General features: G+C 48.3%; 1 protein-coding gene across 1 annotated transcript in view; it reads right to left on the reverse strand.

Moving 5' to 3' along the window:
- MMP28 (matrix metallopeptidase 28) overlaps nucleotides 1-24,067 on the reverse strand; it is a 129,711-nt gene that overhangs the window by 12,665 nt on the left and 92,979 nt on the right. Inside the window, exons 4-6 of the mRNA XM_075334186.1 lie at nucleotides 17,898-18,116; nucleotides 3,320-3,562; nucleotides 315-455 (exon numbers count right to left, since the gene is read on the reverse strand). Coding sequence (XP_075190301.1) covers nucleotides 315-455; nucleotides 3,320-3,562; nucleotides 17,898-18,116 — 603 coding nt within the window. The remainder of the gene's footprint in view (nucleotides 1-314; nucleotides 456-3,319; nucleotides 3,563-17,897; nucleotides 18,117-24,067) is intronic.

The raw sequence follows: 24,067 nt of genomic DNA on the forward strand, positions 1-24,067 counted from the left end.
GATTTAAATCGCTCTGTCACATTTTGACATCGTGATTTAAGAGATTAAGAGGCGTGGGTGGATCGGGGATCCACCTGCGCCTGCAAGGCACACATGTCTGCTGTTCAAATCTGTGCAGGAATCACCTCCGGCTGCCCGCAGCAGCCACAGATGATTACACCTTGATGGTTTAGGACGTACCAGTACAGCCTCCGGTTGTTAAGGGGTTAACTGCAACCTTTTGGTTGTTTTAATCCACTAATGTTGATCGTGTCATTTAAGAATCGAAATTAGGTGTAAATTGACATAAATCTTATGTACGGTTCAGTGCTTACCCCAAGTTATGGCATCAAACATTGATTGACAATAATAACTCTTCCTTTTAGTTCTTTCTATATTGTTCTCCGCACTCCAGTCTTCAAACATGGAAAAATCTTTCCCAGGGCGTTGCACAAGTTTGCCACTAGAGGGAGCCCCTGTGTAAAAAAAAGAAATAATAATCAGAGGCACTTCCCAATACTATAGAAGCCGGCAGACATCACAGCAATTACATACATACGGCACATTCAATATCATAACATGGTCACTAAAATGCAAACCAGATTTTCATTTTAACATGGTGTACACAGTCTTAGCTACCTCATTTATATTGCTGAATGTTTGTTCCTTAAAGTGGCTGTCCTTTACTAGAAAAGCTCATTTTAATGGGCACAGGGCAATGAAAGGGGATAAAAAAAATTCTCGTCAGTCCAGCAGACTTTTTTTTTTGTTCTCCATTCTGGGACATTTAAGATTAACTATAAACTATGTACACAGTCTTTTTACTACTCCATTATCCCATAATAAGGCTCCTATAGAGGTGCATGAGGTTTCTTCTGCAAGAGGCATATAGAGATTTTCTGGTGGATTTTTTTTAAGGAATTTGAAAGGAAAAAAAAAAGGTTTTTTGCTCACTTTTTATTATTGATTTATAAAGTTTGCCACTGTTTTTATTTGTTGTTGTTTTTTATTTTAATACAATAATTCCTGACTAATAGGAATGACAAAAACAATGATCGGACAGAGAAGGACAATTCCGCTCTGAAACAAAAAATTAAACTACAAAAGTTCTCTATAAAAGAACATAGCTGGTGTATGTGGTAAAGATGAGGTAGTCAGACAATGAGCGCTTTCATACAGAGCACAGAGAGAGGATTATTAGACAGTAACCATTCTCCTCCTCAAAAAGAGGGACAAGCCCCATTGATCCTTCTTCATATCATTTCTAACATTTGTATTTTTTTAACTATTAAAACAGACATTCCTATTTTGTGTCCTAATATTGTTGTATCGTTACATACGTCCTATTCACTTATTATTTTTTATTCATGCTGTATTATATTTATCACTCATTATGAATGCTGTAACAGTTTATTACATATTTTACAGACTAATGTTTATTGTACCAATGAACATATACAACTACTGTGTTTCCCCAAAAATAATCCCTACCCCGAAAATAAGCTGTAGCAGGAGTTTTCAGCATTTTCAGAGGAAACTTTATACATAAGCCCTATCCCGAAAATAAGACCTAGTCTCAGTTTAATAATGAAGTGTCCATGCAGCTAAAAAAGTTAAAAAATACTGCAGGACACTTCATTATAGAGAGTAGACACCCCCAAAAGAGAGAAGACAGAAGACCCCGCAATCATACTCACCAGATGCCAAATGGAAGGACCTGCAGTGGAACCCACATCCACATCAGATCGCACACCCAAGCACATCAGATCGCGCACACATCAGATCGCACACCCAAGCACATCAGAACGCACACCCAAGCACATCAGATCGCACACCCAAGCACATCAGATCGCACACCCACACACATCAGATTGCACACCCAAGCACATCAGATCGCACACACATCAGATCGCACCCCCAAGCACATCAGATCACACACCCACATACATCACACACATCAGATTGCACACCCACATGTATCAGATCGCACACCCACACACATCAGATCGCACACCCTCACACATCAGATTGCACACCCACACGCATCAGATTGCACACCCACATGCATCAGATCGCACACCCACACGCATCAGATAGCATACCCACACACATCAGATTGCATAACCACACACATCAGATCGCATACCCACACACATCAGATCGCACACCCACACGCATCAGATCGCACACCCACACACATCAGATCGCACACCCACACACATCAGATCGCACACCCACACACATCAGATCGCACACCCACACACATCAGATCGCACTCCCACACACCACATCCAGTAATATCGATTGTTTCTGGCCGGCATAAGGACCTGAGACACAGCGCAGTGGAGCACGAGGACCTGTGGTGGTCTACCCGCAGGTCCTCTATGCGTTCCACCCACAGGTCTTCATGCTGAACTGCGTCTCAGGATTCTCTGGCAGCCAGAAGCAATCGGTATCACTGCATCTTGTGAGTGTATGTGTGGGTGTGTGCGATCTGATGTGTGAGTGTTGGCCAGAAGCAGGGGAGTACGGTGTGCAGCTTACATGGAGGGAGTGCCTGCAGAAGATCGCAGGAGGACATGGGAGCGACGCAGACGCCCGGGGTCTGGTATGACTCTCCTGAGAAGTGTTAGTGTTAGGCATTCCCATAAAGTTTGCAATGACCCATTTGAGAGGACTTAACCTTCGTCAGGCTGCATAATTTTGCCAAAATTTCTCAACCCCTTATCTCGGAAGGGGGTGAAGATATTTTATTGAAATTTGGCCAATATATTCTGGACCAAAACTGCTGAGATGTCACGAAATTTCAGCCCTCTACGGCTTTTCGAAAAAAAAAAATTATTGCAATTTTAAAATGGAATAGTTACAATTGTACCTATTCAGCCGAACGAAGGTTAAAGGGAACCAAGCAGCAGGATTTTCATATATAGAGTAAAGCCAGTGCTATACAGGCGCTAGGATGCTGAATGTAAGCATAGCTTTTCTTCTGAGATCGGAGGTTTTACTTCAGAAATATGTGCAAGTAAAGTTCCAGAAATGCACTGCTACTTGATTGACAGGTGTAACAGGAAGGAAATATGTGGATCGGGTCTTGCTATCTATTCCCACCCCTGTCTGCCTACCTGTGCTGGAATTAATGTCTCTGATGGGGATAAGGGGAGAAAGGCCAGGCAGGTAGACAGGGGCGGAATAGTTAGCAAGACCCGACCCACATTGTTGGTTCCCTTTAATAAAAGCACCAATTCACAATTGGCCATGTAAAAAGTCATTTAGGTTTAATCAGATATATACTATATGTTACCAGAAACCTGTTAATAAAACAATAACAGTAAGGATTTACCATAGAGTGTTTGGATAGCCAAAATATCATCAAAATTTAGGACATATTCTTTGCCTAACTTCTTGTAATATGGAGACATAAGGGCATTCTTGAAAGGTGAGTGTTGGAGTCCAAGTGTGTGTCCAATTTCATGAGCCAAAACAACAAACAGATTCCTGCCCTTTCCATTCAATGACCAATGCTCAGCACTGTCAAAGTGAGCTTCTCCTCGTCTTGGAAAAAAGGCATGTGCCAAAGCGCCACCTGTTAGAATAACATAGAGCCAGATATTTCATGTTATTAAACCATAACGGAATTGAAGACTTCAAAATACAGATTTAAATAACTCTGTATGGAGCAGCAAACATATTTATTCACTTTTAAATGACGATACAACATTATTTAAACAAACATTCATTATAAGTTGGGAAAAAGAGCTTAATGTACATTTTACCATAGATAAATGGCAGAAAGCAATGAAAATTCCTATGCGACTTCAATAAATGTAAACTTACATGAGGCGTATTATAAAACATTGGTCAGATGGTACTTTTCTCCTGTTATTCTCCACAAGGCTTTAACAGATCAATCTGATCTTTGTTGGAGAAAATGCGGACTTAAAGGGAATCTCTACCATTTATTATGGGATTGTCCATTACTTACAGATTTATGGAAAGACGCATATGATCAGCTTAGAGATATTGGTCTGGAATCAGACCTTCTTCCCGCCAAATCAAGATATATTCTTATTCATACATTCTTTGTTACTAAACTTTTAATACCATCAAATTGGAAACAAACTAATGTCCCAACTATTTCAGTTGTCAGAGAGAGTATCTTCTCAGAATGTTTTTGTTATCTTTTCCACTTAGAACAACTCTCTTTCTACATATGAAATAACATGGTCCTTAGCATCTGAGAGTGCACAATAGTTTCATTCCGGGATAGGGGTATACTCTTAACATCCCACCTAACTATCTCCAGCACATTGAATTCTATACAGCAGTTAACTGCTCACCTCCCTCTTCTCCCTCTTATTTATTTTATTCACTTATATAACACTACTAGCTGTAGTACCCGGGCGTTGCCCGAGATAGTAACTGTCTCTCTCCCAGTCTCTGTATGTGTGTCGCTGTCTGTCTCTCTGTCTGTCTGTCTCTTACATTGTCTGTCTGTGTCTATGTCTCTGTATGTCTGTTTCTATCTCTGTATTTGTATCAGTCTATCTGTCTCCATCTCTGTGTCTGTCTGTCTCTATCTCTGTGTCTGTCTCTATGTGTGTGTCTTTCTCTCTCTTTCCCTGTCTGTCTTTCCCCGTCTGTCTCTTTCCAAGGCTGTCTCTTTGCCCGTCTGTCTCTTTCCAGGGTTGTCTCTTTCCAGGGTTGTCTCTTTCCAGGGCTGTCTCTTTCCAGGGCTGTCTCTTACCCCGTCTGTCTCTTACCCCGTCTGTCTCTTACCCCGTCTGTCTCTTTCCAGGTCTGTCTCTTCCCCGGTCTGTCTCTTTCCCTGGTCTGTCTCTTTGCCTGGTCTGTCTCTTTGCCCGGCTGTCTCTTTGCCCGGCTGTCTCTTTGTGCGACTGTCTTTTTCCACGGCTGTCTCTGTCTGTCTCTATCTCTCTGTCTCTTTCCCCGTCTGTCTCTGTCTTTTTCTGTCTCTCTCTATCTGTCTCACCACTGACATCGTATTACCTCACACATAAGCTTCTTATACTAACAGTTTATTTTGTTCCTATAGCAACCACTGACAGTTGCTATTAATAACCTATAGCTCCCACCTCCATTCAGTTTAATGGATGCATGTTTTTTGGAGAGTAACTTTAATTAAATTTTCCCATCAAAACATAGTCTATGACATTCCCTGAGTCACATGGAGCGTCTGTGCAAAATTTCGTGATTGTAAATGCGACGGTGCGGATTCCTTTAGTGGACATACACACATACATACACTCAGCTTTATATATTAGACTAGCTGTACTACCCGGCTTCGCCCGGGTTAATAACTGCTGTTAACAAAATAGAAACCACAAAACAAATAGATATAAATGCAATTATAATGTCTGTCTCCCCCTCTGTATATATCTCTCTGTCTCTCTATCTCTTTGTCTGTCTTTCTCTTTCCCTGTCTGTCTCTGACTGTCTGTCTCTTTCTCCGTCTGTCTCAATCTCTTTCCCTGTCTGTCTATCTATCTCTGTCACTGTCCCTGTCTGTCTCTTTCCCTGTCTGCCTCTTTCCCTCTCTTTCCCTGTCTGTCTCTTTCCCTCTTTCTCTTTCCCTATGTCTCTCTCTTTCCCTCTCTTTCCCTGTCTGTCTCTTTCCCTCTCTTTCCCTGTCTGTCTCTTTCCCTCTGTCTCTTTCCCTGTGTCTGTCTCTTTGTCTGTCTCTTTACCTGTCTTTGTCTGTCTCTTTCCCTGTCTGTCTTTTTCCCTGTGTCTGTCTCTGTCTCTTTGTCTGTCTCTTTACCTGTGTGTCTGTCTCTTAACCTGTCTCTCTTTCCCTATCTTTCCCTGTCTGTCTGTTTCCCTGTCAGTCTGTCTCTGTCTGTGTCTGTCTCTTTGTGTCTGTCTCTTACCCTGTCTATGTCTGTTTCTTACCCTGTCTGTGTCTGCCTCTTTCCCTGTCTGTGGAAGGAGGGGGGAGAGGGAGTGATCCAGCACGAGTCCTCCTTGGTTTAAAACATTCGAGTCTTTATTTGAAAAATCTTAAAAACATATAGTGAAGACCGAAAAATAGCTAGAATAGTAAAGGCACAATTACATGAGGGCTTTACGCGTTTCGGACTGACAATAAAACCAACTAGTCCTTAGTCATAAGTGTCTCATGAATCCCAAGTAGCTACTAAAATAGACTGACTCATTAAGTGAGGAAAAGGGAGGGGTGAAAAATGTGTGAGAAAATGTGCTAATTGCAACAGAAAAAGTAGAAAAAGTAGAACGGAGAGAAAGAGATGATAAGAAAGGAGCAAATGAGTATCTGAAGATTCTCTGGTTCTGTTCTATTGAAACAACAATTTATAGTAAACATATGTTCGGTAAACATCGCTATATTCAAAAAATCCGCATTCAGCTATAAACATAAAAATCCAAAACTGCAGGTTGGGAAATCATGTACATAAATATATAAGCATATAAACATATGAAGAGAAAATATATAATATATAGAAAAATACCAAATCTTTTGCTAGTTATATGTAGGGACTTGGGTGGGGGAGGGAAATGCAAGGGATGGGGGAGGGGGGGTTGGAAGGGGGGGGGGGGAGTGAGGAATATGATGGTGGATATAATTTATGTTATTCTCCTACTAATTGGATGTAAATTTTAAGCCCCGATTTATTCTCATTAATATATATGTTTTAAACCAAGGAGGACTCGTGCTGGATCACTCCCTCTCCCCCCCTCCTTCCACATCTTTGCTACCGGTCAGGATAGACCGTGGGATCCCAGGCACCCGCAAGGCAGAGCAGTCCGGGCAGCAGGTGAGCTGAAGACCTTTTCGTTCTTTCCCTGTCTGTGTCTGTCTCTTTCCCTGGCTGCATTGTGACACGCCAACATTCCATATAAGGGCGTGGCTGCGCATTCTTCTGAAGTTCTGGCTGCACTGTGGCTCCCAGCTCCATTCGCTTTAATGGAGGCAGGTTTTTTGATGAATAACTGTAAAGCGCGGGGTTAAAATTTCTCCTCAAAACATAGCCTATGACGCTCTCTGGGTCCAGACGTGTGAGTGTGCAAAATTTTGTGGCTGTAGCTGCGACGGTGCAGATGCCAATCCCGGACATACACACACACACACACACATTCAGCTTTATATATTTGACTAGAAGGTGGCCCGATTCTACGCATCGGGTATTCTAGAATTTACGTATTGTGTAGTTCATGTATGATTTTTGTTATATATATATATATATATATATATATATATATATATATATATATATATATAGATGTTGTTGTGTGTAGTTACCAAGTGTTTGTGTAGGGCGCTGTACATGTTCTGGGTGTTGTCTGGGTGTGGCGGGGGGTGAGAGCGGTGTTGTATGTGTGTTGTGTCGTTTGTGGAGTGCTGTGTGTCTGTAGCGTTGTGTGTGTGTTGCGCGGTTTGTGTGTGTGTGGTGTGTTTTGGGGGGAGGTATGTTTTGTGCAATGTGTGTGTTGTGCGGTATGTGCGTATCTGTGTGTGTGCAGCGTTGTCTGTGTGTGTGGGTGTCTGTGTAGGGCAGTTGTTTGTGGTTCCCAGTGTGTGTGTGTGGTGTGTTGTGCAGTGCGCGCGCGTGTGTGTGTGTGTTGGGGGGAGGTGTGCACTTCCCATCGTGCTCCATCCCCCATGCAGCACACTCCCCATCGTGCTCTATCCCCCATGCAGCGCACTCCCCATCGTGCTCCATCCCCTATGCTGCGCACCCCCCATCGTGCTCCATCTCCCATGCTGCGCACTCCCAAACGTGCTCCATCCGCCATGCTGCGCACTCCCAAACGTGCTCCATCCGCCATGCTGCGCACTCCCAAACGTGCTCCATCCGCCATACTCCGCACTCCCCATCGTGCTCCATCCCCCATGCAGCGCACTCCCCATCGTGCTCCATCCCCTATGCTGCGCACCCCCCATCGTGCTCCATCTCCCATGCTGCGCACTCCCAAACGTGCTCCATCCGCCATGCTGCGCACTCCCAAACGTGGTCCATCCGCCATGCTGCGCACTCCCAAACGTGCTCCATCCGCCATACTCCGCACTCCCCATCGTGCTCCATCCGCCATGCTGCGCACTCCCAAACGTGCTCCATCCGCCATGCTGCGCACTCCCAAATGTGGTCCATCCGCCATGCTGCGCACTCCCAAACGTGGTCCATCCGCCATGCTGCGCACTCCCAAACGTGCTCCATCCCCCATGCAACGCACTCCCCATCGTGCTCCATCCCCTATGCTGCGCACCCCCCATCGTGCTCCATCTCCCATGCTGCACACTCCCAAACGTGCTCCATCCGCCATGCTGCGCACTCCCAAACGTGCTCCATCCACCATGCTGCGCACTCCCAAACGTGCTCCATCCGCCATACTCCGCACTCCCCATCGTGCTCCATCCCCCATGCAGCGCACTCCCCATCGTGCTCCATCCCCTATGCTGCGCACCCCCCATCGTGCTCCATCTCCCATGCTGCGCACTCCCAAACGTGCTCCATCCGCCATGCTGCGCACTCCCAAACGTGGTCCATCCCCCATGCTGCGCACTCCCAAACGTGCTCCATCCGCCATGCTGCGCACTCCCACACGTGCTCCATCCGCCATGCTGCGCACTCCCAAACGTGCTCCATCCGCCATGCTGCGCACTCCCAAACGTGGTCCATCCGCCATGCTGCGCACTCCCAAACGTGCTCCATCCGCCATGCTGCGCACTCCCAAACGTGCTCCTTCCACCATGCTGCGCACTCCCAAACGTGGTCCATCCGCCATGCTGCGCACTCCCAAACGTGCTCCATGCGCCATGCTGCGCACTCCCAAACGTGCTCCATCCCCCATGCTGCGCACCCCCCATCGTGCTCCATCCCCCATGCTGCACCAGCATCAGCCTCTCTACCCACAGCATCAGCCTCTCTCCTCCCAGCATCAGCCTCTCTACCCGCAGCATCAGCCTCTCTCATCCCAGCATCAGCCTCTCTGCCCGCAGCATCAGCCTCTCTCCTCCCAGCATCAGCCTCTCTACCCGCAGCATCAGCCTCTCTCATCCCAGCATCAGCCTCTCTGTCCCCAGCATCAGCCTCTCTGTCCCCAGCATCAGCCTCTCTCATCCCAGCATCAGCCTCTCTCATCCCAGCATCAGCCTCTCTCCTCCCAGCATCAGCCTCTCTGTCCCCAGCATCAGCCTCTCTGTCCCCAGCATCAGCCTCTCTCATCCCAGCATCAGCCTCTCTGTCCCCAGCATCAGCCTCTCTCCTCCCAGCATCAGCCTCTCTCCTCCCAGCATCAGCCTCTCTGTCCCCAGTATCAGCCTCTCTCCTCCCAGCATCAGCCTCTCTGTCCCCAGCATCAGCTTCTCTCATCCCAGCATCAGCCTCTCTGTCCCTAGCATCAGCCTCTCTCATCCCAGCATCAGCCTCTCTCCTCCCAGCATCAGCCTCTCTGTCCCCAGCATCAGCCTCTCTCCTCCCAGCATCAGCCTGTCTGTCCCCAGCATCAGCCTCTCTCATCCCAGCATCAGCCTCTCTCATCCCAGCATCAGCCTCTCTCCTCCCAGCATCAGCCTTTTCTGTCCACAGCTGATGCCTTTTCGGTCACCAGCATCAGCCTCTCTCCTCCCAGCCTACCCCAGCCTCAGCCTCCCCCAGCATCAGCCTCTCTTCTCTCAGCCTCCCCATCCCAGCCTTCCCCAGGATCAGCCTCTCTCCTCCCAGCCTCCTCCAGCACGCCGTGCTCCTCTGCCGACACTCACAGATCCGATCGCATACACTCACACACACCCACACACACCCGATCGCATACACTCACACACACCCGATCGCATACACTCACACACACACGATCGCATACACTCACGCACACACACATTGACGATATTGCACATACGCGCTCATACTCACAACATCCGGAGATACCACATGCTTCTGGCCATGTGATCCTCCGGCAGGTCCTGGAAGCTCACAGCACAATATCGCCGCCGAGAAGCAAGCGATATCCCAGGATGTTGTGAGTATGTGGATGTGATGTGATGTGTGTGTGAGAGTGAGTGTGATCTGATGTGTGTGTGTGTGTGTGCTGTTATGTGTGTGCGTGTGTGTATTTTCCGCCGCTGCAGGACCTTGATGCTGATGCGCTGGTAACTATGCTACCATGGTTACCAGCGCATCTCGTCCCCCGCTCGCACGGGAGCCCACACTAGCATACGCCGGCCAGCCCCAGCAATGCGAGGGTATGTGTCGGCTGGTTTGGCCAGAGCTAGCGTGCATTGCATGAGGGGGGCGGGGCGTGGCCGAGTTGCCAATGCCTGCAGGGTGCCGAGGCGAGAGGCCAATCTGTGGGGGGGGCGGAGCCTGGGCGAGCGGCCGGCCAATCCGTGTGGGGGCGCAGCCTGGGCGAGTGGCCAATCCGTGCGGGGGGGCGGGGCCATGGCGAGCCCAGCGGCCAATCAGCTTTGTGTCACCGTAAGGACACAATTTTGGAGCAAGACAGACAGACAGACAGACAGACAGATAGACAGACAGACAGACAGACAGAATAAGGCAATTATATATATAGATTAATTCCATAGTGCTTGACAGACTCGTCTTCTGAAGAGCTATTGGATAGTTATAAATCACCAGCATAAAGCATTTACAGCAGGTCTCATAATCATTGCTCTCACCGTCTGGAGTGTGCCTGCTCAAATGCCATGTTATCTCTTTGTGAATACACTAATGAACAAAAAGGCAACAATGTTTTGAACTTTGACTTTCAAGCACCATATCTCATCTTCGAACTAGAGGGTACTTTCATTTTATAGCCAATTATCTTGGCTTTCTCAATCATAAATTTGACTTTCAACTATTCGGCAGATGATTAGTTATGTAGATTCTTGTGTTTTCACTGTACTGTTACTGTTTTACTCCTGGTGGTGGAAAAAAATGTCTGCCTCTATGCTACAAATTACAACTTGTTCTCACACTTCCTTACAGCTCTGTGTGTTATTAGGTTGATTCCCAAGCAAAAGTTTACTAGTTCAAATTGAGTAGGAGCCATGAATATTTCCCAAGAAAAGAGAAACGGCATCATTCAGCTCATCAATAGAGGTCTCTTCAGCCAAGAACATCACCAAATTGCTTTGTGCCATGACAGTTGAAAGAATAGAAAATTAAGTCCGCCCATCCATTCAAAATTTAAGAGTTGGACATCTAGGCAACAAGTCAGCACATCACAAGGTCTATCAGTTCTTGGCACGACAAAGATGGCAGTGGTGCTGTCTCACATTAATAGTAAGATCACAGACGTCCATGCAAGCACCATGCAATGCATGTTACACAAGTCTGGAATGGTGGCCTGATAAAAGGTGAAGAAGCCTCAATTTCAATACAACATTTGCTCGAGTTTGCAAAAAAGTACAAAAAGTGGACAGTAGAAGATTGGAAATGGGTGATTTGAGATGAAAGTAAATAGACCAGGCTCTGATAGGTGCAAATTGGTCTGGAAAAAGCAAGAGGAAAACGGGCTAACGGATTGAGAAATTGAAGGAACCGTCAAGTTCGATGGAGGAAGTCTGATGATATGGGGTTGTTTCACAGCCAAGACTGATCGATGGTGGACTCAATGTTGAGCTATATGTGAGTATCGTACAAGAAAAGTTACTTCATACACTCGAGTACTATGGGTATAAAAAAGACAACAAGTGTTCCAGCAGGACAATGACCAGAAGCATTAGTCGAGATTGGTGAAGAAACAGTCCCTAAACCTCAATCCAATTGAACACTTGCAGGTAGACTTGAAAAAAAACCTGTATACATACCCAATTTATTCCACTAGTATTCATCAACATTGGGAACGTGTAGAAAAGACCTTGGATCAGATTTCAGTCGAGACATGCTTGAGTCAGATAGAGAACATGTCCAGAAGGATTCAGGCAGTGTTGAAAGCCAAAAGGCGAATTTATAAAATACTAACAAAATTAAAATTTTGATTTTTAGGAGCAAAACAGTAACAATGCAGTGACAATCTGCACAACTAATCATATGCAAAACAGTTGCAAGTCAAATATATGTATGAGATGATTGCCTATAAAATGATGATAGTCTCATGCTTGAAGCTGTAGTGGATGGTGAGATATGGAGCCTGAAAGTCAAAAGTTCAAAACATTGTTACCCTTTTGCTCGTCAGTGTGTATATATATATATATATATATATATATATATATATATATATATTTTTATCTCGAAAACAGAAGGAGATGGAGAAAAAAAGGGAATTACAAAGTTGTAGGGCATCATCAATTAAATATGAATCAATACCTTGCATACAGAAATGCTATGATATGAAACCCATGACCCCCCCCCCAAAACATTGAATGCTGGTCACGCATATGGTGCTCATTTAACTTTGATGCTCAATGTAGCCACCGTCAGCTGCAATGCACATCTGGACTCTGGACAGCATACTGTATCTTACTGCACGTTGTGCAATATGGTAGGTGACACGTTTGCACAAGCATCTGTGATACGTCGTCGTAGGTCCTGCAACGTTGTTGGAGCGGTCGCATACACCTGCTGTTTGATGTGACCTCACAGAAAGAAGTCCAATGGGGTCAGGTCAAGTGAGCATGGATGTCGCGGGCGGGGAGGAGGGTGTCAGCACACCGCGCTCACCCCTTCTGCTCGGGTCCGGCAGCTGCTCAGTGGTGGCTCGAGCTGTGGGCCGGATCCCAGGGTTTCTCGAGCGACACTCCTCACCCGTGAGTGAAAGGGGATTTGTGGTTGGGTGTGGGGGGGATTGTTATAGTTCGTGACGCCACCCACGGTTGTGGTGATTTCACCACCGCTGCTCAATTCGGGGGTCCCGGGGATGGTGATGCGGAGCAGCCAGGTGTTGTGTTGCCCCTCCGTGGGTAGGGGTTGGTGATCCCGGGGCCCGGTGGTGGAGAAGGAGGTGCGGGGCCTGGTGGGCGCAGGGACGCGGGGGCAGCGCTGTGCCTTGCGGCACTGTGGTACTCACTCAGCCTGAGACTTGGACACAGTTTGTACGGTAAACCAAACGGCTGGTAGGACGGTCCCACAGACGGCTGCACCTGCACTCCCGGTAGTTGACGGTGATGTCCCTCTTCCTTGCACCTATGTTTGACTGATGGTAGCGGTGGATTCCCTCCGGTTACCCGCTCCCCGACTGCAATCTGGGCCGGAGGAGCTCTACACTTTGCCCGCAGGCGCTGGCCCTGAGAAACTGGTGCCGTGGCGGTGGCAGTGTCTCTCTGCTTCAGGTTGGGCTGTTGCCTTCAATCGGGACTTGGTTGTTGGGGGATCTACGTCCCCTTCACTGACGGATTCGGCAAATTTGGCGACTCCTAGCCTTGCCAGGGTCCGAGAGGCCCCTGCCCTGGTGATGACTGTCCTTCGGAACACTGCTCCAGACCACCGGGCACACAGCCAACGGGGTCCTTCCAGGAACTTCCAAACGGTCCCCCTCCAGACAGTCACCGCCGTCGCTGACCTTGCTGTTCTGGCCCTACACAAAGCTGGACCCTTCAAGCTTTGCACACTCTCTGCTCTGTCACCACTTCTTGCTCTCCTCCTTTACCACTTTTCCTTCCTTCACTTTCACTTCTCTGTTGTTTACTCAAGCTCGTCCCTCCTGGACTCCTGTTCACTCTTGCCCTCCCCGGCTTACTCTGCTGTTTACTCAAGCTCGTCCCTGAGCTGACTGCCTGGTACTTCCTGCCTCCAGAGCTGTGATCTCCTTGGTGGGCGGAGCCAACCGCCTGGCCCACCCCCTGGTGTGAATCATCAGCCTCTGGAGGAAGGCAACAAGGATTTCTGGTTAGCTGTGATGTGCCTACCTGGAGTGTGGGGTGTGGTGGTGTTGTGACCTGTGACCCCTGGCTTGCCCAGGGCGACACATTCCCCCTTAGCAAAATGCAGACCGTCCGCGGGCTGCCGTCCTACACCGGCTTTATTTTTCTGAAAAAGATAACATTTGGAAAATCAACATATAACATTTTTAATAACTCTTCCCAAGACGGGAGGCACATTTACTTTTAACGTTGCAACGGTTTACGGTTACGGTTTCCGCTCTCTCCCACCCAAGCAACCTGGCCCTGATGCTGCCCCTAAAACCCAGGCAGCACCCCTTGACCCACAGTCCAGCACACGGTACCCGAGCGGGATCTGTCCTTCCCTCCAGAGGGTAGCCACCGGTTCCTTTGGTGGCTGGGCCCCAGCCTGCTCTGCTGAGGGCCCTCCCTCCAACCTGCCTCTCCGGAGGCGGCACTGCGGAAAACGGTAACGGTAACCAACATATTTACAAGCCACTAACGTTTGTGGTTGCCCTGCAAGTTCACGGGCTTGTCCATGGATAGTTCCCATGCATTTTTAAACGGTCCCCACGGGGACAACGGTGCCGGCTCCGGCCGGTTCAATCACAACAGACAATCTGGTGAAAACTCGGTAATTATCATTTTTCATTTTTCAAACTTTCAACAAACAATGGTGGTCCCAACGGGGACTGGACAACGGTGCTCCGCTGCCCTACTCCGATCCCTCTGCTGCTTCATCTGAGGGAGGGGGTGCAGGGCTCACCTTGCTCTCTTTGCTGCTCCTGAGCTTTACATCCAGGGCAAACCACCCCCTCTCTCCGCAGTGTCGGGTGTACCGCACCATGTCTCCCGGTATGAGGTTTCGGCCAGGATGCTCCTCGGGCAGGTGGGCATTCACATCCCGCCGGGCTACAAACACTTCGGCCTCCAGGCCCGGTTCATATATAAACCCGTAGCCCTGGCGGACATCAAACCGCCTCACCTGCCCCTCGTACAATGGGCCCCGGACACGGAAGGTCGCTTGCCGCAGATTTTCTTTTTCCCGAATGGCTCGGGCCACCAGCTCGGCTTTCCTTCTCTCCCTCTCCGCGATCTCCAGGCCCAGCTTTGTCGGCTCCCTTTCCCAATATGGCGCTGCTGCCAGCTCCGGCGCACGGGTCGGGCCCCGCGGGACATCCAGAACGTTACCCACTGTCAGGAAGGTGGGCGGCGTATCCCGCGGTGTCATGGCCTTGGGCGCTGCCCTGCAGCAACAACCCGGCGCCACCTCAGCCGAGGTGTGGGGGATGGGCACAGGGGCTTTCCGCAGCTGGGCCTTCAGCTCGGAGCGGGTCATCGGCTCCGGCTCGGGGACTGTCTCTGGCACACTCTTCGGGGCCTTCCATGGCAACACCTCCGGTTTGCTACGGGCTCCGGCTACAGGTCGGTCCGCTGGGGCGGACGGGCTGGGTATCGCTACCGGTGGCGGTGGTAGCGGGCCTAGTGGCGGGGTCACGGCCTCCGAGACGGGTGGCGAGGGAGGCAACGGGGGGAGATGGCTTGGACCGGGTCCCTCAGCCGCAGTGACCGGTCCCTCCGGGACATAGGGGCGTGGGTCACTCACCCTCCCTTCCTCCGCTTCCTCCTCGCGTCTCCGCACGGTGGCTATAACGTCCACCATGTCGGTCTCCCACTCCACCAAGAGGAGCTGCATCTTGACCTGCAGCCTTAGGTGGAGCTGCGCGGTCCGGATTTCCACCCACGCTGCGGTTCCCGGCGCGGGGGCCACGGTGTTTCGGGACGGCATCCACATGGTGACTTTCTCTTTTCTTTCCAGGAACGGTATGCTTGCAGGGTCCTGGCGTCCCTGCTTTTATAGCCGCAGCTACATGCGGCCAGCCGCCATCGCGTCCCCCTTAGCTCTTTCCGGCCCCGCCTCTCTCGGGGCGGGGTCTTGGCCTTCGCGCCTCTACTGCTCGAGAAGACGCTCGAGCGGGAACTTTTCGCGCCAAAGATGGCGGTTTCTGCAATTTTTCTGCCGGATACCTCCGGCGGTAACAAGGCGCACCTCTACCAGACGGCAGAGCGGTAAGATCCTGTTCGTGACGCCAAGTTGTCGCGGGCGGGGAGGAGGGTGTCAGCACACCGCGCTCGCCCCCTTCTGCTCGGGTCCGGCGGCCGCTACTCAGTGGTGGCTCGAGCCGTAGGCCGGATCCCGGGGGTTTCTCGAGCGACACTCCTCGCCCGTGAGTGAAAGGGGATTTGTGGTTGGGTGTGGGGGGGATTGTTATAGTTCGTGACGCCACCCACGGTTGTGGTGATTTCACCACCGCTGCTCAATTCGGGGGTCCCGGGGATGGTGATGCGGAGCAGCCAGGTGTTGTGTTGCCCCTCCGTGGGTAGGGGTTGGTGATCCCGGGGCCCGGTGGTGGAGAAGAGGAGGTGCGGGGCCTGGTGGGCGCAGGGACGCGGGGGCAGCGCTGTGCCTTGCGGCACTGTGGTACTCACTCAGCCTGAGACTTGGACACAGTTTGTACGGTAAACCAAACAGCTGGTAGGACGGTCCCACAGACGGCTGCACCTGCACTCCCGGTAGTTGACGGTGATGTCCCTCTTCCTTGCACCTATGTTTGACTGATGGTAGCGGTGGATTCCCTCCGGTTACCCGCTCCCCGACTGCAATCTGGGCCGGAGGAGCTCTACACTTTGCCCGCAGGCGCTGGCCCTGAGAAACTGGTGCCGTGGCGGTGGCGGTGTCTCTCTGCTTCAGGTTGGGCTGTTGCCTTCAATCGGGACTTGGTTGTTGGGGGATCTACGTCCCCTTCACTGACGGATTCGGCAAATTTGGCTACTCCTAGCCTTGCCAGGGTCCGAGAGGCCTCTGCCCTGGTGCTGACTGTCCTTCGGAACACTGCTCCAGACCACTGGGCACACAGCCAACGGGGTCCTTCCAGGAACTTCCAAACGGTCCCCCTCCAGACAGTCACCGCCGTCGCTGACCTTGCTGTTCTGGCCCTACACAAAGCTGGACCCTTCAGGCTTTGCACACTCTCTGCTCTGTCACCGCTTCTTGCTCTCCTCCTTTACCACTTTTCCTTCCTTCACTTTCACTTCTCTGTTGTTTACTCAAGCTCGTCCCTCCTGGACTCCTGTTCACTCTTGCCCTCCCCGGGCTACTCTGCTGTTTACTCAAGCTCGTCCCTGAGCTGACTGCCTGGTACTTCCTGCCTCCAGAGCTGTGATCTCCTTGGTGGGCGGAGCCAACCGCCTGGCCCACCCCCTGGTGTGAATCATCAGCCTCTGGAGGAAGGCAACAAGGATTTCTGGTTAGCTGTGATGTGCCTACCTGGAGTGTGGGGTGTGGTGGTGTTGTGACCTGTGACCCCTGGCTTGCCCAGGGCGACACATGGAGGCCACTCCACGCAGCCACCATACCCAATGACTTGTAGGAAGGTCTCCATAAGGTATCGCTTCACGTCCGCAGCCTTGGGAGTTTTACATGATCTAATCATAGCATTTCTGTTGTGGTGTCGATTCATATTGAATTGATGATGTCCTACAACTTTGTAATTCACTTTTCTTCTCTATCTCGTTCCGTTTTCAAGATAAAAATGCTAACTCCGTTGTTTTCCACCAGTTTGCGCTATAGGTGGCTTCATTGCGTAGCGCATGGCTACTTTACTATACCTAGACACCACTTCTATGCCTGTAGCTGCCGCCATTTTCAAGGTAATGGCAGTGGACAGGATATGGGTGGACACGCTGTATATATATATATATATATATAGATATATATATATATATATATATATATATATATATATAGCAGTATGCACTTCAGAACGATCCACTGACAGTTGAGGGTGTAACAGAAGAATTAGTTCAACTAATACTACAGCTCTACTACCACCCACCAGAATTGTCACTCAGGGAGGAGAGCCCAACCTGCTATACATCAAGAAGTAAGGAAACTGTCAGGAGATTGCATTGCTCTGAATTGCTCAAGAGACAAATTGTCTCTTAACATACCCCTCGTCTCATAAAATGTCTCATAACGTACCCCTCGGCCTATAAGCTCCTATATCATATTGTATTTTAGAGCAATATATTTTCTAATCAAGGTTTACAAGAAGGAATGGAATACCACCTGGTCCATCAAATGCATGTCTGGCGCCATCATTGTGCTCTCCATCAAAGAATGCCAGGCGAATATCTGCATAATTTCCTGCTGCTTCTGAGAATGCCAGGGAAGAGACATTACCCCATAATTGAAATGCCGCTTTTACTGCTTGCCTCACTTGATGTTGGGACAAATACCAAGGCCAGTTCAGAATCTGATAGGTTAGATGACGTTTATACCATTTACCTGTAGGACAGAAATAATTATGATTAGTAAGGATATCAATCGGGGAGTGAATCAGACATGCATCAAGAGGTTTCAAATATTTCTTGCTACTGAAATTCACACATTAATGCCTAGATGGTTGAAGAAGTCTTTTTAAAGTAGGGAGTGGGGTGAGAGCAATTACTATACAGGAGGGGAAGATAGCATAGATAGTGACCCATGCCTAAGTAATGAAGGTGGTGGTGGCAAGGGCAGACAGGTTAGAACAGTTGTCACAAAGAGGAGGAATTGATGTCTGAAAAAATGCATAAAGTGCATGTATACCAATGCCAGAAGCCTCACCATCAAGATGGAGGAATTAGGATTAATACTGTTGGAAAAAAGTTATGATATCATGGGGAAAACGGAGGCCTGGCTGGACAACAGCTATGACTGGCGTGATCATGTTCGGAAAGACCATACAAATAAGCAAAGGAATGGGTTTGCTTATATGGAAAATCTTCCCTAAAACCCATCCTCCATAATATATGTGAGGCCAAGAAAAATGTAGAGTATCTATGGGTGGAGATGAGATAAAGGGTAACAAATATCCTCAAAAATCAAATAGATTAAACTGCAAATCAGGGAAAATTATTAGGGGGGACTTGAACTATCCTGATTTAAAGTGGAAAGCATAAACCTGCAGGTCCAACAGAAGAAACAGGTTTTGACAATAATAAAAGACCTTTACTGTGTCTTTCACAACTGGTGCAGGACTTTTCTAGACCTAATTTTAATCATTAGCCCAAACAGAGTATCACATATATGGGTTGGGAGTAAGCAAATACAAACTGGTATGTTTTTCAATTATCCTTTTATAAGATTTATAGCAGAGGGGCTACAAGATCACTAAACTTCAAGAAGGTGAATTTCCAACAGCTGTGAGATGATCTTAGGGCCATAAACTGGGACAACATCCTTGAAAATAAGGGTGCGTGCCCATGATCAGTGTTTGCAGCATTTTGGACGTATCCTGCTTCAGCTGCGTTGTACAGTACAAGCATAGTGGATGGGATTTCTAGAAATTCCGTGCCCACTGTGCTTGTTTTTTCCGTGGCAAACATTGACCTGCAGTGTGGCTTTCCAGACCACAGCATGTCAATTGTTTGCTGCAGAATCGCATGCGTCCTCCATAGGGAGAACACAAGCGAGAGACTGCAGCGCACTGAACCCTGATCATGGGTACAAGCAGCTGTGGTCTCCTGCGGAGGAGACACACGGCCCTGCAGGTCAGGACTCGCTGCATCCAGGACGCAGTGAGTCCTGATTGTGGGCACATACCCTAAGAATACATAAAGCAAATGGGACACTTTGAGGCTATGTGCGCACGTGTGCGCTCTGCACCGCACCTAAAAGGTGCGCTTCAGAGCGCAGCTGAAAAGCTCCGTTCTGCAGTGCATGGTGCCGGCAGAGAACGTGCGCTCTGCATGCTGCCTCTCCCTATAGACAGCATGCAAACCGCACGAAAGAAGTGACATGTCACTTCTTAGAACGCAGCGATTCGGGCAGCATATGGTCTCTATCCCACAACCTTAAACAGCTATTCAACACTTTCAACTCTCCTCCGTCCCCCAGCACCACCTCCCTCTTCTCTCATCTCAGCTGAAGACCTTGCTTCTTTCTTCAATCAGAATATTAACAACATCAGAGAAAGCTTTGGCCCACAATCCCCGCAGTCCCTCCTCATAACTACTCAGCCTTCATCCTCCAAATTCAGCTTCTCCACCATGACAGAAGATCATCTTTCCACTCTACTCTCAAGATCATATCTCACCACCTGTCCGCTTGACCCACTCCCATCCCACCTCATCCCCAATCTCACCACAGTCTTCATCCCAACCCTAACCCATCTCTTCAACCTATTACTAACAACCGGTATATTCCCTTCATGCCTTAAACATGCCTCCATCACGCCCATCCTCAAAAAGCCCTCCCTTGACCCTCCTCTGTGTCAAACTATCGCCCCATATCACTTTTTTCCCCTATGCCTCAAAATTACTGGAACAGTATGTCCATCTTGAACTGTCCTCACACCTCTCTTCATGCTCCCTTTTTGACCAGCTACATCTGGCTTCTAAACGCATCATTCCACTGAAACTGCCCTAACGAAAGTCACCAATGACCTATTAATCGCCAAAGCCAAGCAATACTACTCTGTCTTCCTCCTCCTGGACCTGTCCTCTGACTTTCACACAGTAGAACATTCGCCTCTACTACAAATTCTCTTGTCTCTGGGCATCACGGACTTGGCGCTATTTTGGATTTCCTCATACCTAACCGACCAAACTTTCAGCGTCTCCCATTCTCACACCATATCCTCATATCACCCCCTATCTGTCGGTGTCCGACAAGGTTCAGTTTTAGGACCCCTGCTGTTCTCCATCTACACCTTCAGCCTAGTACAGATCATAGAGTCCCAAGGTTTTCAGTATCACCTCTGCACTGATGATACGCAGATCTACCTCTCTGGACCTGACATCGCCTCCTTACTAACCAGAATTTCACAGTGTTTGTCTACTATTTCATCCTTTTTCTCTGCTTGATTTCTAATGCTTAACATGGACAAAACTGAATTCATTATCTTTCCTCCTCCTCACTCAACGCCCCCAACTGACCTATCCATCAATGTCAATTGCTGCTCACTTTCCCCAGTCCCACTTTTTCACTGCCTGGGAGAAACTCTAGACTCTGATCTTTCTTTCAAGGCCACACATCCAAGCCCTCTTCACCTCCTGCTGTCTCCAAAAATATTTCCCAGATTCGTACATTCCTTTCCCAAGAAGCTGCAAAAACCCTAGTGCATGCCCTTATTATCTCCCGCCTGGACTATTGCAACCTCCTGCTCTGTGGCCTCCCTTCTTACAGTCTAGCAGCACTGCAATCTATTCTAAACTATGCTGTCCGACTAATCCACCTGTCCCCCACTACTCCCCAACCTCTCCTCTCTGCCAATCCCTTCAATGGCTTCCCATTGCCCAACGACTCCAGTTCAAAACCCTAAAGGCCACTTTACACGCAGTGAAATCGCTAGCAATGTCGTTGCCGATTGCACCCGCCCCCGTCATTTGTGCGTCATGGGCAAATCGTTGCCCATGGCGCACAATATCACTAGTACCCGTCACATGGACTTACCTTCCCAATGACGTCGCTGTGGCCGGCGAATAGCCTCTTTTCTAAGGGGGCGGTTTGTGCGGCGTCACAGCGACATCACACGGCAGGCGTCCAATAGAAGCGGAGGGGCGGAGAGCAGCCGCATGAAAGACACACCCACCTCGTTGCCGGAGGACACAGGTACGGTGCTGTTCGTTGTTCCTGGGGTGTCACACGTAGCGATGCGTGCTGCCTCAGGAACGACGAACAACCTGCGTTCAAAAGCAGCAACGCCATTTGGGAAATGGACAACGTGTCAACAATCAATGATTTGGTGAGTATTTTACATCGCTAGAGGTCACTCGTATGTGTCACACTCAGTGACGTTGCTAACGAGGCCGGATGTGCGTCATGAATTCCGTGACCCCAACGACATCTCGTTAGCGATGTCGTTGCGTGTAAAGCCCCCTTAACCATGACCTACAAAGCCAAGCCATCCACAATCTGTCTCCTCCCTTCATCTGTGACCTAGTCTCCCGGTACATACCTGCACGGAGCCTTCGATCCTCACAAGATCTCTTTCTCTACTCTCCTATCATCTCCTCTTCCCACCCTTGCATCCAAGATTTCTCCCTTGTATCCCCCGTACTCTGGAATGTTCTGCCACAACATATGAGACTGTCGCCTACCTTGACAAGCTTTAAAAGGAACCTGAAGACCCACCTCTTCTGACAAGCCTACAATCTACAGTAACCCTCAGTCTGATATAGTGCCGCACAACCATCTCTACCCTCACCTACTGTATCCTCGCCCATCCCTTGTAGCCTGTGAGCCCTCACGGGCAGGGTCCTCTCTCCTCCTGTACCAGTCTGTGCCTTGCTTTGTTTATGATTATTGTACTTGTCCCTACTATGTTTACCCCTTTTCACATGTAAAGCGCCATGGAATAAATGCAATAAAGGCAGTGGCCAGACCCGTGGGTCATTATATGATGACCACTTGGATGTAGAGTAGATACAAATAGAATTCACTTCAAAAGAAGGGATAATAAGGGACTGTAGAGGTGGGATTAGGTTGAAGTGGAATTGTTAGAAAGGAGAAGACCCACTCCTCCATCTGCATTGCCAGGGTGAGGAGTTTGGGTGAAATAAAGGACACCTTAACACAGCGCAGCAGGTAAGGCTGTATCGGAGGGTGTCAGCCATATTTTGGTGTGGTCCAGGATGGATGAATTGCAAACGGTAAACAGATAGTGAATGAGTATTGCAGATGAAACTGGCATTCCAGAGTGCTCCAGAGAGCTTTAGTGGCAGAGTAGGGGTCAGGTGATGGGTTTTATGTTGGAGAGCTTGTGGTAGTTTCTAGTAGATGGGGAGCGATAGGAGGGAGAATCAATAGAGAGTATCAACTGCGGAGATCCAGGATTGGGAGATATATCACCAACAGTAAGGAAAAGTAGGGGAGGTGGGATAAGGTGAGCATGTGGCATGTTTTATGTTTTAACAGGAGGGATGTGAGGTTTAAGATCAGGTCAGCACATGAGCTGAAGTGGGGAGGTAAGAAGGAAGGTGAGATAAATATTTGTTTGGAGAGTGTTGGGGTTTGTGTATAGCGGACATTAATGAATGGAGCAAAAACTCTAAGGCATTATTTAACCTTCGTCAGGCTGCATAATTTTACAACATTAACAGCGACCCCTTATCTCGGAAGGGGGTGGAGATATTTTATTGAAATTTGGCCAATATATTCTGGACCAAAACTGCAGAGATGTCACGAAATTTCAGCCCTCTACGGCTTTTCGAAAAAAAAAATGTATTGCAATTTGAAAACGGAATAGTTACAATTGTACCTACTCGGCCGGACGAAGGTTAAGTATGCTGAAAGAGTAAGCATGAAAAAATATAGGGGTAAGCACAGTCATTCTCTACAGCATTAGCACAAGAAAATCCCATGACAGATGACATGATCAGGGTTACTATAAATTCTCCATTAAACATCACAATGGAAGTATGGCATTACCTCTAAAACAATAAAATCACAGAGATGGCATACACCATTGAGTTCTGCAGTGATAGACAGACCATTATTTCTAATATTCAAGTGTTCCATTATAACATTGTCTGTACAACAGGAATAGAGCCTAGCAAATGTGGAGAAAATATTCAAAAAGAGGACAAAATCTAACATGGAAACTATAGGCCAGAGGCCTTTGAGATGGTATCCTAGGGTATCTTACTAAGAATAACCTAAACATGGTTTTATGGAGGATTGGTCTTATCAGACTAATATGATAAGCTTCTATGAGGAGGTAAATTCCAGACTGGACTAGAGTAATGCTTGGATGTTGTCCATCTGGACTTTTCAAAGGCGTTTGATACAGTGCCACACATAAGATTGCTACATATATTGAGAGCAATGTGATTAGGGGAAAATATGTATACCTGGGTGAACAACTGGCTTCAATTATAGAAACAAAGATGGCTATTAATAGAACATATTCTGATAGGGTCTATGTTAACAGTGTTGAATCTCAGAGGTTAGTATTGGGCCCTCTTTTTTCAACATATTAATAATTTTATAGAGGGCATACAGAGTAAAATGTAAATGTTTCAATAATTGAATATGATACTAAACTCTGCAACATAATTTACAAAGAAAAAAAGAAGTAAAATTATGTAAAACAGTAACTGAAAAAGACTGTCACTCTACAAGATGCAAGTGTGAGAGGGACATAGTCCCAATGCTACCAGAATAGTGCATACCCTGAGAGGGGTGTGAATAAGTGCCTACCCAGTCTTCACCAGAGCCTCTAATGGTGAGGTTGCCACTCCATGTCAGCTCCT

This window comes from Anomaloglossus baeobatrachus, chromosome 2 (genome assembly GCF_048569485.1).
Source record: "Anomaloglossus baeobatrachus isolate aAnoBae1 chromosome 2, aAnoBae1.hap1, whole genome shotgun sequence".
Taxonomy (NCBI): Eukaryota; Metazoa; Chordata; class Amphibia; order Anura; family Aromobatidae; genus Anomaloglossus; species Anomaloglossus baeobatrachus.